The 14,759-nt window shown below is 41.9% G+C and overlaps 1 protein-coding gene across 10 annotated transcripts in view; it reads left to right on the forward strand.

Moving 5' to 3' along the window:
• gpc5c (glypican 5c) overlaps positions 1-14,759 on the forward strand; it is a 105,268-nt gene that overhangs the window by 47,063 nt on the left and 43,446 nt on the right. The window contains exons 7-8 of one of the 10 annotated variants that reach the window (XM_037083398.1): positions 11,217-11,286; positions 11,995-12,549. The exons of the other annotated variants lie outside the window; for them this stretch is intronic. Coding sequence (XP_036939293.1) covers positions 11,217-11,286; positions 11,995-12,108 — 184 coding nt within the window. The 3' untranslated portion in view covers positions 12,109-12,549. Of the gene's footprint in view, positions 1-11,216; positions 11,287-11,994; positions 12,550-14,759 lie in introns of those variants that run through there. 10 annotated transcript variants of the gene reach the window in all.

Here is a 14,759-nt window from a genome sequence, read left to right on the forward strand (position 1 = left end):
CTGTCTGTCTGCTTTATTGGATCCTTCTCTTTCATATGAGGTTTTTATTTTGTGCTGATTTATAGGTGTGGCACTGGATCCCTTTTCCTGCTTATGGTTTTTGGTGCATCTCTCAGAGACTGAAGTACTTACTCTCTCTCTCTCTCTCTCTCTCTCTCTCTCTCTCTCTCTGTCTATGTGTGTGTGTGGTTATGTGCTTTCTCAGTCAGCATAAGAAGAACAGAGAAATGATGCAGATTACTGAGCCAGTGAACGTCTGTAACTGATTCCCCCTGCTGGATCTGTTTCTTAGACTCTCTCAAAACTCAGTCCACAATTATGACAAGGTTATGCTCTCCTTCTGCTGTGGCCCTAAACTGGTTCCCATTACCATGGCACCCTCAGCTTTTGGCACTGTCAGTATTGGCCTTGAGAGAGGAAAACAGACGTCCAGGGGATGCCTTTTCCCCCACGTTGCACTCCTATGAATGTTGTCAGATCCTTTGGCCCCTGTCTGTTTTGCTTGGATTAAGCCATACATTATGCTTTATATGAGTAGCTGGGAAGACATTAGGGACATGAACAGATGTGTCAGATTCCAAACAGACCCTTTTGTTATCCTCAGTGGTTGGCAGAAGCATTTTGTTTGAGAATTTCACAAGTTAGTTACGCTTTAGTTAGCTGATAAAATGTTAGCTTCCAAGATCTCATCATTGTTTTAGTTTGCATCTCTTCTCTTCTCTTCTCTTCTCTTCTCTTCTCTTCTCTTCTCTTCTCTTCTCTTCTCTTCTCTTCTCTTCTCTTCTCTTCTCACATCCGCCCATACTCTCCTGCTCCTCTTAAAAGACGAGGATCTGCCAGTGACTGAGAGATATGAAGCAGACCACCCATTCATCAAGGCCTATGACAGTGTGTCAGCACACAAATTACAGTAGGCAGCCAATGTTTGTGTGTGCCAGGTCCATGATCAGGAGCATATGAGTGAGTAAACACAAAGTGAGGCAGTCATTCAGCACCCAAAACAGATCAAATCTCTGATCTTGTCGAGATTCGGCTTCTTTGTCTGTGGTAAAAGCCAGTTCTTGTGTGTCACTTTTACCACCAAGGGCACTTCTTTTTTCAACAACAGTGCTAATGGGTTGTATCAGTGTGTTATCACACAATCCCTGGTGAGAGCTGGGTCTTTGCTTGTGGTGTCAAGTGTGCTTGGGTTGAATAAGAAAACAGTACCCCACCGAAATATTTGGCACCACCCATAAACTGTTCACAACAGCCTGTGGCTATTCAGCAAACCTCACTCACTGTATCTGACTCTGTTGGCATGTACTAGAGAGAGAGAGGGACGGGACAGGGCATGAAAAGGGTTGGCGTTTTGATGCCGTGGTGCCCCTTGTGCCTCTCTGTGCCCCTGAGGAGGGAGGCATGATGGAGTGATGTGGGGGAGGGGGGCTTGGCAGCATAAAGACCCATTGTGGAGTCAGTGGAGTGGGGCACAGCCCTGCCGTGGGGACCCCCAAAGCCTGGAGGGGAAACAAAGACCCTCCTATGAGGCTGCATGGGAAAAGGCTTGGACATCACTGCCACTACTACCACCACTGCCCACACCATGCCTGGGAAAGTTGCACGAGAGCAGCAAAGGAGATGAGAGAAGGGCAGATAGTGAGTAGTAAAGATGAGAAATGACATAAAGATGAAGAAGACACAAGAAGCATGGTCCAAACTGGACATGCTAAGCTTCTATGGTGTTAGTCCATGTCACAGACTGACTTCCTGTGTGGCGGGCACATAAAGCCTTTGAGGGCTTTCTGGTCACAGACACATAAACACACATTCACACTCACATATCAATCCACACGGGATCCATATGTTGTTCAACAGCTGGAGGGGTTATTCATTCAGACATAATCATACCGTGCTCGGCCCACACCAACATGTGAAAACACACACACACACACACACACAACACACTCTTGTATGCTGTAATACTTCAAAGCACATCAAAGGCATCGGGGATTGAAATTCCCTTCCTCTCTTTATTCAGCATCTGATGACAGAGGGGCGAGCGGGGGGCAAGCAGTTGTACTTACAACCAAAAGTGCGTGTTGGCATGTGTTCAAACATCTCCGAACATTTACAGCATCACATGTGTGAATACTTTGCACCATCTTTTCCGGAAAGATAAGATCAACCAAAATTACCACATTCTTTATTTAGATTAGCTAGTTACTGTGCATCTATTGTAACAGTCTTATCACAAACTGTAATAATTTATTGTCGTCTCTCTTCACTTTAATTATGATAAATACCATCATTTTTTCTCTTGCCTTTGCCTGACACACACACACTTGGTGTAGTAGATAGTGTCTGCAGGTTGTGAAACAACGCTGCAGGCTATAGGCATGTTATGGTATCATAAAAACTTTGATTAGCTTTAAACACATGGGGAGGTAACCTCAGTGATGGTTTCATTAGACAACAGCTTATTGTTAAATTCCTCCCAGACAAAACCAGAGCCAGTATAATTGTGTTGGCAATTCAAAGTGAACTAACTGAGCAGGGGTAACCCTAGGGTAAGGCCAGAAAGCTAAGTGTAGGAACATCTATCCATTATTATTATTTTTTTTTATTAGAAGCAGCACATCAGGTGCTGAGCAGGTGACAAAGTAAAGAGGCTGAGTGGAGAGTATAGTTTAAAGAATAAATTGTGACCTGGAACGTTTGAAAAATTATGTTGTGTTAACCAATCACAGCTGTCTGTTGTGTTTTTAATCTAAATGAAGCTCATGCGGCATCCTGTTTCACAAAGGAAAGTTTGCTGCATCAACCATGAAAGAAAACCATAAACATCAGTTGGATTTACAAATAAATGGTTCTATCGTCAAGCAAGTGCAGTGTTCATACAGATCTTTTGTAAGTTTTGGAATTAAAAAAAAAGTGCTTCAGCTGTACTTTTAAAACCTGGAGACTGTAACCAGGAAGGAGTCGCCACTTACATTCTAAACTGGTAGTGTATAACATGGGAATGAGACCTCAAGAATCAGCTTGCAAATAGAACCTTTACAAGTGAGAAAAACATCCATCCATCCGTCCATCCAGTGGCAGCAGCAACAAGTAATCCGGACCTCCCTCTTCCCAGAAACATTTTCCAGTTCCCCCTGGCATTCCCAGGCATGACAAGATATATAAGTTCCTGTTTGAACTTAACTTTTACTCCACAGTGCATGTGTTAGGAGAAGATTTAAATGGTCTTGGCTCTTCATCTGCATTTTATAGCTCATAATCTCTTTTGGGATTTACTTGGATTGATCTGATTTACACACCATATACAGACAGAGTGTATGCTGTAGTGAGAAAAAGAAAAGGATGAGCTCTCAACATGAGTGCGTATAGTGCATGTAAGTGTGTAGTGCATGTATATATGCATGTGTAGGTCCTGTGGAAAACCAATAACTCATGCTTTGGGGAGGATTCTGAAGTTTTGGATTAGCTCAAGGGGATGGACCACAGACAATACAGCAGTGCGAGTGCTTCTGAATGCCTTGCATATTTATAAGGTTATGACAATCCATTTGTTTATCATTTTGACATCTGGAATCCATTCTGTTATTGCAGGGAGAAGCACGGAGAGCGCTGCACCGGGCAAACCTCTAACACTCACTTCTTTCCTTCTTCTGGTCCCATCAGCTCATTGTATTTTCTTTTTTTCTTCTCTGCCTTCTCTGTGTCGGTCCCTCGGGTCAGAGGTGCTCGGTTCGAAAATGCAAGGGAATTGGATAATGAAATTCTAGCGGAGGGGACAATAAATTAATTACTATATGCAGAGGACGGACATTTCTCTCTGCGTGCCTGTATGTGCTGTGTATGTTGGGCCAAGGACTTTTTCCACAGCAGCTAAACACCAGCAGAAATCAGTTCATTCTGTTAAGTGCATTCTTTTTTACAATGTAGACTTTAAGGCAGCCATGATGGAATGGTGGAGTCATGAGAACAGTTGACATCAGAGACATAATGAAAAGTTTTATGGAAATACAGACTTCGTTCATCTTGCACCTACCCTTTCACCTTTTCCATTTGCATTTTTGCAAAAAATCTCTCAGTCCTTCCTCTTTCCATCCCACAGTCCTTCTCTTCTATTTCTCCTTAGTTCTGATGCAGTGGCCCATCCCTTTCCCATAACCCTGGGCTGCTGCCTGGGACCTCAGCATGACCCGCTCTACATTAGTACATTGCTTAGACTCTCTATCTTTGTGTCTGTTTCTTTGTGTTGTGTGTGCACATTTGTGCATGTGAGAGAAATAGAAAACAACAGCGATCATATTTCAGCAACTAATTTATTCTTTCTGCTGAAATCCTGGGATTGTGAGAGTTTCGAGTTATGGTATTTCTAAATCTGGAGCTGTGTGGAAAGAAAGAAGGGGAAAAGTGTTAGAAGATAGTTTGTGTGTTAGTAAATGTGATTTTGTTGGCCTCACTGTACAATTATTTGGCAATTTGGGCCTGACTGAAGAGTGTTTATGTGTTTCAGCCCACTCAAGTTTGGCTTTTATGGGGTGACTTGTACACATTGTATGTTTGTGAAATTTCTCTCCAACCCTTTTCAGTCTTCCCATCATCAATTTATAGAGGGGACACCATTTTAAAAGCCCCTCCCTGCTGTTGTGTGTCCAGCCAGTGGAGTGGGTTGAGCTAATATAATTAAAGCACCACAATAGACTGGCATGTTTTACTGGAGCAGTTCCTACTGGGCGAGGTAGACACAGAGTGCTCACTAAACTCAGTGCTTGCCCATTGGCAAGGCATCAAACTCATAGCAGGAGAGGCTGATGAGAAATAGAGGGATAGACATGCTGGGAATGGGGAATGGAAGTATGGATGAAGAAACAATGGACAGAAAGAGAGATGACCTGATGGATGGATGAAGGAAAAAAATGAGGGATGTAGGTCAGTGGCAGCAGGAAGCAGTGGCTTTAGGAGAGCCCTCTGTCTTTGTGGCTTAATTGCCTCTATGAGCCAGTTTGAAGTGCTCACTGCTAGCGTGTCTGGTTGCCAGCCAATAGTGGTCAGTGTGTGTGTGTGTTTGGGAGGGTTGTGTTCACCTCTCGAGCATCTCTGTATCTCAGGCACGCATTTAGATACACCGTGCCAGCGAACAAAAGGACAGAACCCTAAAAGACTTTCCTTCTTGATGTCATCGCCAATGATTACATGCAATTGCGCACATAAACACCACACCACCCAGAGTATGACGTGCAAAACAAAACAGTCGAGGATGAGTCCTTCAGGACGAACCCTGCATTTTAGAGGCAATTTTATCTTGTGTCATAAAATTGCTCTTGGAAGCCACCACAGCTATGCAACGAAGTGCTCGTTTCTCGGCACACACTTTGTGATGCTTATCATGGTGTCGCAATGATAGAGCTGTCTCTGCCTGTGTCAACAGTCTGCTTTCTAATGGACTTTTTTATTGAAATTGCAGTTTAAGGTACAGCGTTTTTTACATTAATATACAGTACTAATTCAAAAGTTACAGTATACATCACATCTCTGTACCTGCAGCTACTTGTGACTTTATATGAGACCTTCGTTTTATGGATGATCTTATGCATGTCAAAGAACTTGAAAGTAAAAACGGTCGAAGTCTGTGCCAACAGAAGCTCTTTTCTTCTACACAATACACTGCTCCTGAAATCCTGAACATTTTGTTGCATGACACTACATTACCATGTCTTTGGTATAATTAATGCCTCGTAGCGAATTTGGCACATGACTGTTCATTTAGCACAGCTGCTCTGTTGTTGTTAGTGCTGGTGCTGGCTCAGACATGTGTGAACTGACCAATCAAAAGGAGCCTTGGTATTCAGTGAGGAGTCCTTAAAGAGACAAGAGCTAAAACAGAGCATTTCAGACAGAGGGAGAATTCAGTGCTGCAGCATTGGACAGGATGAGAGAACTCATGTTTTTCTTGAGCATTAAAGCATGTAAAACCTGTTCTAGTAGTAACCCAAAATAGAATTATGAACCTATAAATTAGCATGTCTCTTTGTATCTCCTTATATACAAATGTAAGAATTTGTGTAGTGGTAAATTACCTAGATCCTGGCGTGCCCACCAAAGTAAGCCACATGTTTGCCACTTGTTGAAGTGTTACTTTGAGTGCAGTTAAAAAAAATAGAATAAATGTAGTTCTCAGGTAATTCAGTCAGTGGTACTGTGTGAGAAAGGCTTTATTAAATCTTACCATATCAGTAACACACACTTACAGACTCACTCAGCTCAGTGTGCCTTTTAACACTCATCAAAGGCAGAGAAAATCCACTTTCAAATCTCTGCTTTGATCCAAATACGCAGCTCGTACTGTAGCCGTGCGGACAAAGGATTATAGATCATCACACTATTTCTGTGTGCCGCAGATAGTGCACACTCTATACAAAACACATTCACACACCCAGCACACATCAACACTCACACAGCATGATCACATCTGACTTGCAGGGCTGAACCTCTCTCTGTCCTGACTATTTTTGGGGCACTGTTATCCTTTTTCCCAGAGGATACAGCAGACTTTACTTACTGTATAGCCTGATTAAATATAAGTTTTTGTTTGTATTTGAGCTGAATCTTTTGTGAGTCTTTTGTGAATCAGTTTACACCTGTAAGTCCGAACTTGGCAAGATTCCCTGTGGAGTTTCAGTGTGTGGTATTTACCATTAGAGTGAGATTCTTGACAAGACGTCTGGTTTGAATCCAATTGCAAGTTTAAACGTCAGGCCAAGTTGTTGTTCAGTAAGTATGTGAGTTTAAAATTAAAATGAATGACAGGCACGGGAGGAGAGAGGGAAAACTAACAAAACCAACTCTGTACAAACAGCAAAAGTACAGTACACTACTGTGGAGGGTGTTGTGTGTGTGAGTGTGAGTGTGTGTGTGTGCCTGTGATCTGTCCTCAGTGTGTGTATGTGGTAACCTGAAACCACAGGGAAAACGTTCCTAGAATTCCGGGTGGGTTTGGTGTCATGGCTCGCTCACTGGAGCCCCCTGAGTGGTGCTGGGAATGCGGCCTCCACACGGAAGAGCTGCAGAATGAAGGGAAAGTCCCCCCAGCCCCCCACCCCGCTTTCATACATTCATATACACTTCATCCTGCTGCCAAACACACACAGACACATTCCTTCCCCACTTATCATTTGATGTATATATTGACAAAACAAAGGAGCATGAAGATGTTGCTGAACTATTTTGTTTAACGCTTGACCTTACACCCTAAACCTAACCCTGTTGCTCTAACCTAACTCAAAACTGTGTTTGTAGATGTATATCCTGGGTCTTTTGCTAAATATTGTATAGGATGCTATGACATAGCAATTCGATTTGATAAAAGAATTCTGCAGTATTGGTATCTCATAGCCAACAGCGTCAGTCTTATTGTGACAGAGTGATGATGCACCGAATGACCAAGTGTCAACTGGATTCCACTTTCAGATTTGGCTCCAGTTTGAGGGTGCAGAATTGGCTGATTTAATGAGCATCAGTTCCAGTTAGCTGCACTGGACAAGCTTTTTGGTCAGTCTCAATTAATTCTTAATTTTTTAAGTAAATGAATAATATGCTGCAAAGGTTTTTAACTTTGAATAGACATAGTCATCATTTCTAGATAATAATGGCTCGAATGTCAGGTGACAGAGACATTCCACCCTCATATGAACTGTAGACCTGCAGTATTTTTGAGTCTGGCAGGGGTGGAAACTGTAGGAATTAATGGGAAAATAACATGAATGAAACAGAACTGTGCAGGTTATTTATTATCATATTATCAAGACCTTATTTTAAGCTGGTTAGCTGAAATATCATTTAATATCAAATATCTTCACTCCAGTAATATGATACCTTAAAGCATATAACCCTTTGGCTCAGGCAGTGCAGCAGTGTGTGCTGCAGGTTACAGGAGAATACACTGCATGCAGAGGGCTGTAATTATACTGAACTCCTATAATTCAAATTATCTGTACATGTGATGAAGCATGTTCTGCTGTATGCAGCCCATGGTTACATGGTTTCAGTTTTATGGGCCTAGTATTGCTTTATTATAAATATTTCCCGCAAATATGCTCACTATTCAAAGTTACAGTTTTTATAGTAAAATTGCACAAAGTTTCCTTAGAAAATAACCTTTGAAATCCTAGACAGAGCAGCTGAGCATCTCAACAACAGGTGATTGAATAGTTTCCTTGAATGTAGGTGGAATGACAGATCATAAACTTATATTGTAAACAGCACCAGATTTACATAGATGGGATATCTAGGATGTCAGCCTTTTGCAGTGTGTATAAGTCACTGGGACAGTGAGAGAAACACAAACATTATTTTGACATTTGTTGTTGCCAATAGCCTGTTTCACATTACATGTCCACCAAAGGGTTTCCCAATAACAGTAGACAGTGTCAACACTTTGTCCTTAATTGAACTGTAAGATATATATAGATTAACTGTATCAACCCCACATAGAGAGCAATAGTCTAGTATATCAGGGAAGTGTGTGCGACGTGAACATATGCACCTTCAGATTAGAACCAGGAAATAGAGACAGAAAGAGTACAGCAAAGGACAGCAGGGAAATGCTTGAAATGGTTGATGGCATTTGTTTGGGGTGATGACAAGGCCAGCAACGTAATTCGATTTCTTAAAGCTTCTAAGTTATCACCAACTCCATAAATTATTCTCTTTCGAGGGGAAGACTGGCAAAATCACAAATGCACTAAAGATATTGTGATGTATTGGAACAGTATAGGAATATGGAACATAAAGCAAAGAGGACCAATCCTGTAACAAACAAAAGTAATCCTATCCATGACTCTGCACCCAAGGGACAACTTTGAGCAGCTACAGTCCAAGTCTCTCAACCCAAACCCAGACTTCTTAGATTCAGCTTACTGATGATGTGTCCAGTGCCCAACCTGTGGCTGATTGACAGATAAGCCTGATCATGACGAACATGATAGTTATGGCTGGGAATTCTGCCAAGAAAACCATTTTGGCCGTGTTTGTTAGTTCAACCATCTGCCTGGCTACATTTGGATAATGGCTCGCTCAACTTTGCCCTTCTTTTCTCTGCCTTCGGTACAGTCACTCTCTCTTAACTCACTGACCTTAGCAGCAGTTTGCACATCACTGCAGTATAATCCTATATATGTTATTCTGGTGTCAGGTAGCCATAGTTAGAACCGCCTTCTTATCTCTATATCTACAATATGCTCTCAAATGTCCATCTCTCTAAATGTCTGGGGACTATTTCTGCTTGTGTGTGTGTTAGGAGTATGTCTATATTCTGATGGTATATGAGCATATAAATGTTCTGCGCAGTTGTCTGAGTGTGTCGTGTGTGCACACATGGCAGAGGATGGGTGTGAGTTGTGCTCCCACATGCCCTTTGCAGCAGCAGAGAGTCTGATCTTTGACCCCCTCACTCAACACCCTCGCAAGCCTTCTCCACTCTCTGTGTGGGTATGTCTGAGTATGTTTGTTGCCTCGAGTCAAACATACTGTATGTTTGAGCTGAAACTAGACTGTTTGCACTGAGCGCTCTTTGCTTTCACAGGCAGCATATACAGTACAGTCCAGATGTGACATCATGCTGCCTTCTTTCCGTCTTAGTTAATCTTTATGATTTGTACACACTGAGCCTCAACTGTGATTGCAGAACCAGCTATTACATACAGATTTATTATAAGTACATTTAATCACGAGGTATAGTATATTTAGTTTTATCCACAGTGAACCCCCCTCAACTGGTTTTTAGTTTTACACTGGAGCTGTCAACCTTAAGCACAAGATCACGCCATCCCGTCCCGGATCAGACAGACAGACAGACAGACAAACAGGTGGTCGTACCACACCAGAGGATCATGGTCCACTCCACCCGTCTGTGCTCTGGGGCATAGTTTACTCTCCTGGCTCTGCCCCTGCCTGCCCTTGTCTGCCGTCCACACACCAACTGCCCCCCCGGTTCCCCCCAGACCTCTAACCTCAGTTATCCATGCCCTCCTCGGCATGTTGGCATGTGGCTGGAAGAGGAGATAGATTCATCCCTCTTGTAGGTCTTGTGACATTAATCTCTCTGTCTATTTAGTTACTTTTTTCTTTCTTTTTCTTTCTTTCTTTCTTTCTTTCTTTCTTTCTTTCTTTCTTTCTTTCTTTCTTTCTTTCTTTCTTTCTTTCTTTCTTTCTTTCTTTCTTTCTTTCTTTCTTTCTTTTTCTTCTTAATTTTTTGTCTTCCTTATTTCTTTCCCTCCTCTATTAATGTTACATCAACAACTCATGCTCTATTTTATAATTCATGTACCTTCACAGCACATTTTTACAAATGTGTCGTCCCTCCTCTGTTTCTTCCTCTGACATACATCCTGTGTCCCTCTATCCTGCTGCATGCACACAGTAGACTCAAAACCACACAGTTGTTTGGTGGAACTTGAAGTTGGCTAATGCTGCCACCTACTGGAAGAACAATGGCATTGACTTAGGTAGATGCTTAATCAGTTCACATTAGATGTTATGGGCTTTCAAAATGTATTCAAGGACAAATGTATGTTGCACACTTGGCTTACTTGAGTTAGTTCCTACAGGAGAGGCCCAGAAACAGCCTATGCCGAGGAGCGTTGAAGCTGTTCTGGTAGCTAGTTATGGCTCAACATCTTTTGCTCTGTGCTGCAGGTTCAGTAATTCACATGGCAAAATTTTATGTAGCACTTGATGATAGCAATATATCACTATCTTCCAGCCAAAATTGAACGCCAGGCCCAGACAGCCTTTTTTGTGCTTAGGTCTAAAAGGGGGTAACCATAACGAGCTTCAAATTAATTTCACAGGGCAGCTGTGTGCTCAAATTAAATTCGGCTCGAGCACTAAGTTCACTGTCAACCATGATTATTGCTGGGACTAGCAGAAAATTACACATCCTCCTGTAACGTGTGACATTCTCTCATTTAGAGTAATCGGTGACATTTTAAGGACACACCTGTAATCTGATGATTCAAGACGGGGTTGTTTGTGCAGTTTTGTGAGAAACACAGAGAAGACAGTGTGTGTGAGCGATTGTGCGCATATGGGGGTATATGTACAAGAGGAAAATTGTTGTCTTTGCCAGGAAATGATGCTTGTCTGTATGTGATTTGAGTATGTGGGCAAGCCTGACACGACTTTTTCTTGTTTCTGTAATCTAATGGCGCTGCATGGTCTCTTCCCAGAAGTCTGTGTGGTCTGTTGACTCAGCCTGCTGAGCGTCTGCTGGTACATGGGCGCAGGCGACACAGAGAGGTGGGGAACAGTTACACCCACTGACAGACACAGTCGGGACAGTCAGGCCTGGGAATGTCCTCAAAGCAAACCACGGGCCAATTACAGTTGGTAATCTATGTAACTGCTACCAGAGACTATTAAGGCTTTAAACGCTGTGCCCATATTGTATGTTTCCATTTGTCTCAAGCAGTAGAGACAGACAATGGAAGCTCTTCTTGGTTTAATTTGTTAAATTTTCATGTAATCAAGTAGTCAAACTGATTTGTAGGATGTGTGTGTGGGTGGCAGCTTTCCCTCACTTCCTATGAGAAAAGTGTATTTATTTGGCTGAAAACTAAAGTTGTTAGTTACAGTTTTAATGGTTTAATGGTAATGACTTAGTGTAGAGTAACTTCAGCATACGTGGAGAGTGAAATTAAACTTCCAGAGGATGGACAACACCACATCTTAACACACCTTTATACTTTTTTGTTGATGTTAATGGCAGTTTATTGTTTTTGGATTTTGGCAGTCTTTACTGTATGACAGTCAGAGTTAGAAAATTGTATTGCATCTTTGTGCAAAGCCTCAAACGACTCTACAGCAGACTAATGTCACGAGTTCAATAATTAGGGGCATTAAATGAACTGATTTGAGCTGAGATGAATGATAGTAAACTGAATGAAACTAAATTGTGTTTAACCTGATGGAATTGTGGTTCACAATGATGAAATTTGTGTTTTTCAGATGGAGGCTGGTGAATTTTGCAAGAGTGATATGATAACTCTTTCTGGTAGGATGTTAGTCATTCACAAAAAGGTCGGAACCCTTTCTGTAATGTCACTTAGAATAGCAATATGACCCCATCAGTGGCAAAAACACATAGTGGACATACTTGACTGACAGTAATTGTTGCCCACAGCGATTTACAGCATAAGATATAAACATAGGGCCCAGAATTAAAAATACCAGAATTCCCCTTTTAATTGAATGAATGCCGTTGATAGCATGGTGGCCCAACAGTTGGTACTGCAGGCTTTCAATAAATACTATTGGCCACACGGGTGCAGTGTGGAATCATTATTACTCTCCTGTCAGACCAGCAATTCAGTTTGCAAGCATGGTTTCGTTACTGTATTGAAGTGTAGCCCAGTTACCATTAGTTATGTTTTGTATTATTTCTGCATGAGAAAATATCTTAACCCTTCATTGTTATCAAGAAAATTGTGCGCAGAACTAATTACATGTTGTACATGTTAGATTTGGTGGCTTCATATAGAGAATAAATGGTACATTACAGTCTGCTGCAACTTTGATTTGATTTATTAATGTCAGGATTTGCTTACACAGCCTTGGGGATGAGGGAAATAAATGTACGTAAGAGAGAGAGTGTGTGTGTGTGTGTGTGTGTGTGTGTGTGTGTGTGTGTGTGTGTGTGTGTGTGTGTGGGGGAGAGAAAAAGAGAGAGAGGGGGAGAGAGAGAGAGAGAGAGGAAGAGGAGTTTGTTGGCAAGAGCGACTCACTTACATCAAATTAATTCAGCTCTTTGCAGTTGCAGTCATTGTTAGATAAATCGATACCTGTTCATTAGCCTGGAGTAGCATTGAAATGAAACATTCTTGGGTATGTGGAAGCCTGTAATGTGCTAATGATGAGCCAAACTAGATATTGTAGACATCACCTAGCCTGCAGACAGAAATAGAAATAGACGGCTAGAATAGCCTTGATGATGAGTATCAAACACCTCCCGGGTACAAGGTAATCACAGTATGTGATTACCTGTAAATGTATGTGCATGCAAAGCAAGTCACTGTGCTCAGTCATAGATCATTTTCCCATCTCTGTTGTTCTCTCTTTAAACTCACTGCCCTCCCTCTTGCTCAGTCTCAGTTCCAGCTTTCCAATTCTTCTCTGGGTTTGCCCAGGTCACAGTGACCTGGAGAGCATACTTAAACAGGTTGGGCTGAACCCAGGGAAGTACCCAGGGAACTTGTTGAGGTTTGCCACCACCAATAGGGACTCAGGCAACATCTAAATTTAAACTTCAGAGCTTGATGTATTCAGGAAGTGTAAGTGTAACTTTGGTCTGCAGTGCATACCAAGAGTAAACCTACCGTGACATCACCCACTGGTTTGCAGACTACTATTTTGAAGCCTCAAGTTTGGCATTACGGCCATCGGCATTTTGTTTTTTTGGAGCCAGAACTGAACACATCTTGACAAGAGAGTGGTTCTGGGGACAATGCACATTTTTTATGACTATCTTGATGCCATCCTGGATGACAGCTTGTAGACACACCATAGTAACTTCTCAATCACAAGTCAGCCACGCCCTAAAGCATTATCCAACTTTATCATCTCTTTGACTCTAAATGAGAGCATAATTTGCAAGATGAAGTTCATGCTGTATTGAGGAAGACTTGAAACTAGCAGTAATAACCATTAACTTGTCATAAAATGTATATATATATTTCACTAATGTAATAAATCAACAAATGAAGTGGTTTTATTTTCTCATAAGCTTACAAACAACCAGGCTCCTTTTTGAAACCAGTCAAGTCGCTTTCAGCCTTTCACATTAGCTTCACTTGTCAGACCCAGAAACTATATTTAATACAGTCAGTGGTGTATAAATCAGCTAAAACCCACTGAATGAGAACATGTTTTCCCATTTTTGTATATTAATTTGGCACTAAGCTGTTTGGAAATCCCTATTCTAAAGAGAGTTCCAGCCCGCTATTAGCAGTGGGCCACATCTCCACAAGCCCATGGTCTACTGGCTGAGAGGGGACGGGGGTCAGCTTTCATCTCCATCCACCCAGCAATCTGATAAGACACATCCAGTCAACAGCGGCCACGCTACCAAGCTGAGCATACAAACAAACATAGCAACGAGTAAACATTCAGACAGGCTGCTTTGCTTCACCACATGGAGCCCTGGTCACTGTAAAAAGAGAGAAATGTGCACAACACAAATAAAAGGAAATCTGAGTATCATGATTTTGTGTGAAAGCTTGATTGCCCTCAGTAATACTTAATGAAAGAGATAAGTGTTGGCAGTAATGGGCACATTTAAAACAGGGTAGAGGAGAAATACTGTTGGGATATTTGACCCGATTCAATAAAGACTGTATATATGTATTTGAGAGCACTAAAAAAAAGTATATAGAAAACAAACATACAGTATGAAGGGAGCCATTCATAAGTGCAGTAACACCTTTTATTGCACTGAGTGTGTAATCGCCATGAGTAATTCGAGCCATTGGACCTTCAACCATATAGCTGTTACAGTGCAGCCACTCAATAAACCGGCCTGGTCTTGGTAAAATCACCCGGGGACCCCTTAAGAAGTGGCAAAGCAGTTGAGACCAACATAGTGGTGTGTAATTCCAACCCAGCCACATAGCCATAAACAGCCATATTTCACTGGCCCACAGCGCCATGAAGACAGATATATGGTCAGCTTAGCACAGGTGTCGTGCCTCAGGTGAAGTCCGAGACAAAAACTGTAA

The sequence above is a fragment of the Acanthopagrus latus genome, chromosome 21 (assembly GCF_904848185.1).
Source record: "Acanthopagrus latus isolate v.2019 chromosome 21, fAcaLat1.1, whole genome shotgun sequence".
NCBI classification, from domain to species: domain Eukaryota; kingdom Metazoa; phylum Chordata; class Actinopteri; order Spariformes; family Sparidae; genus Acanthopagrus; species Acanthopagrus latus.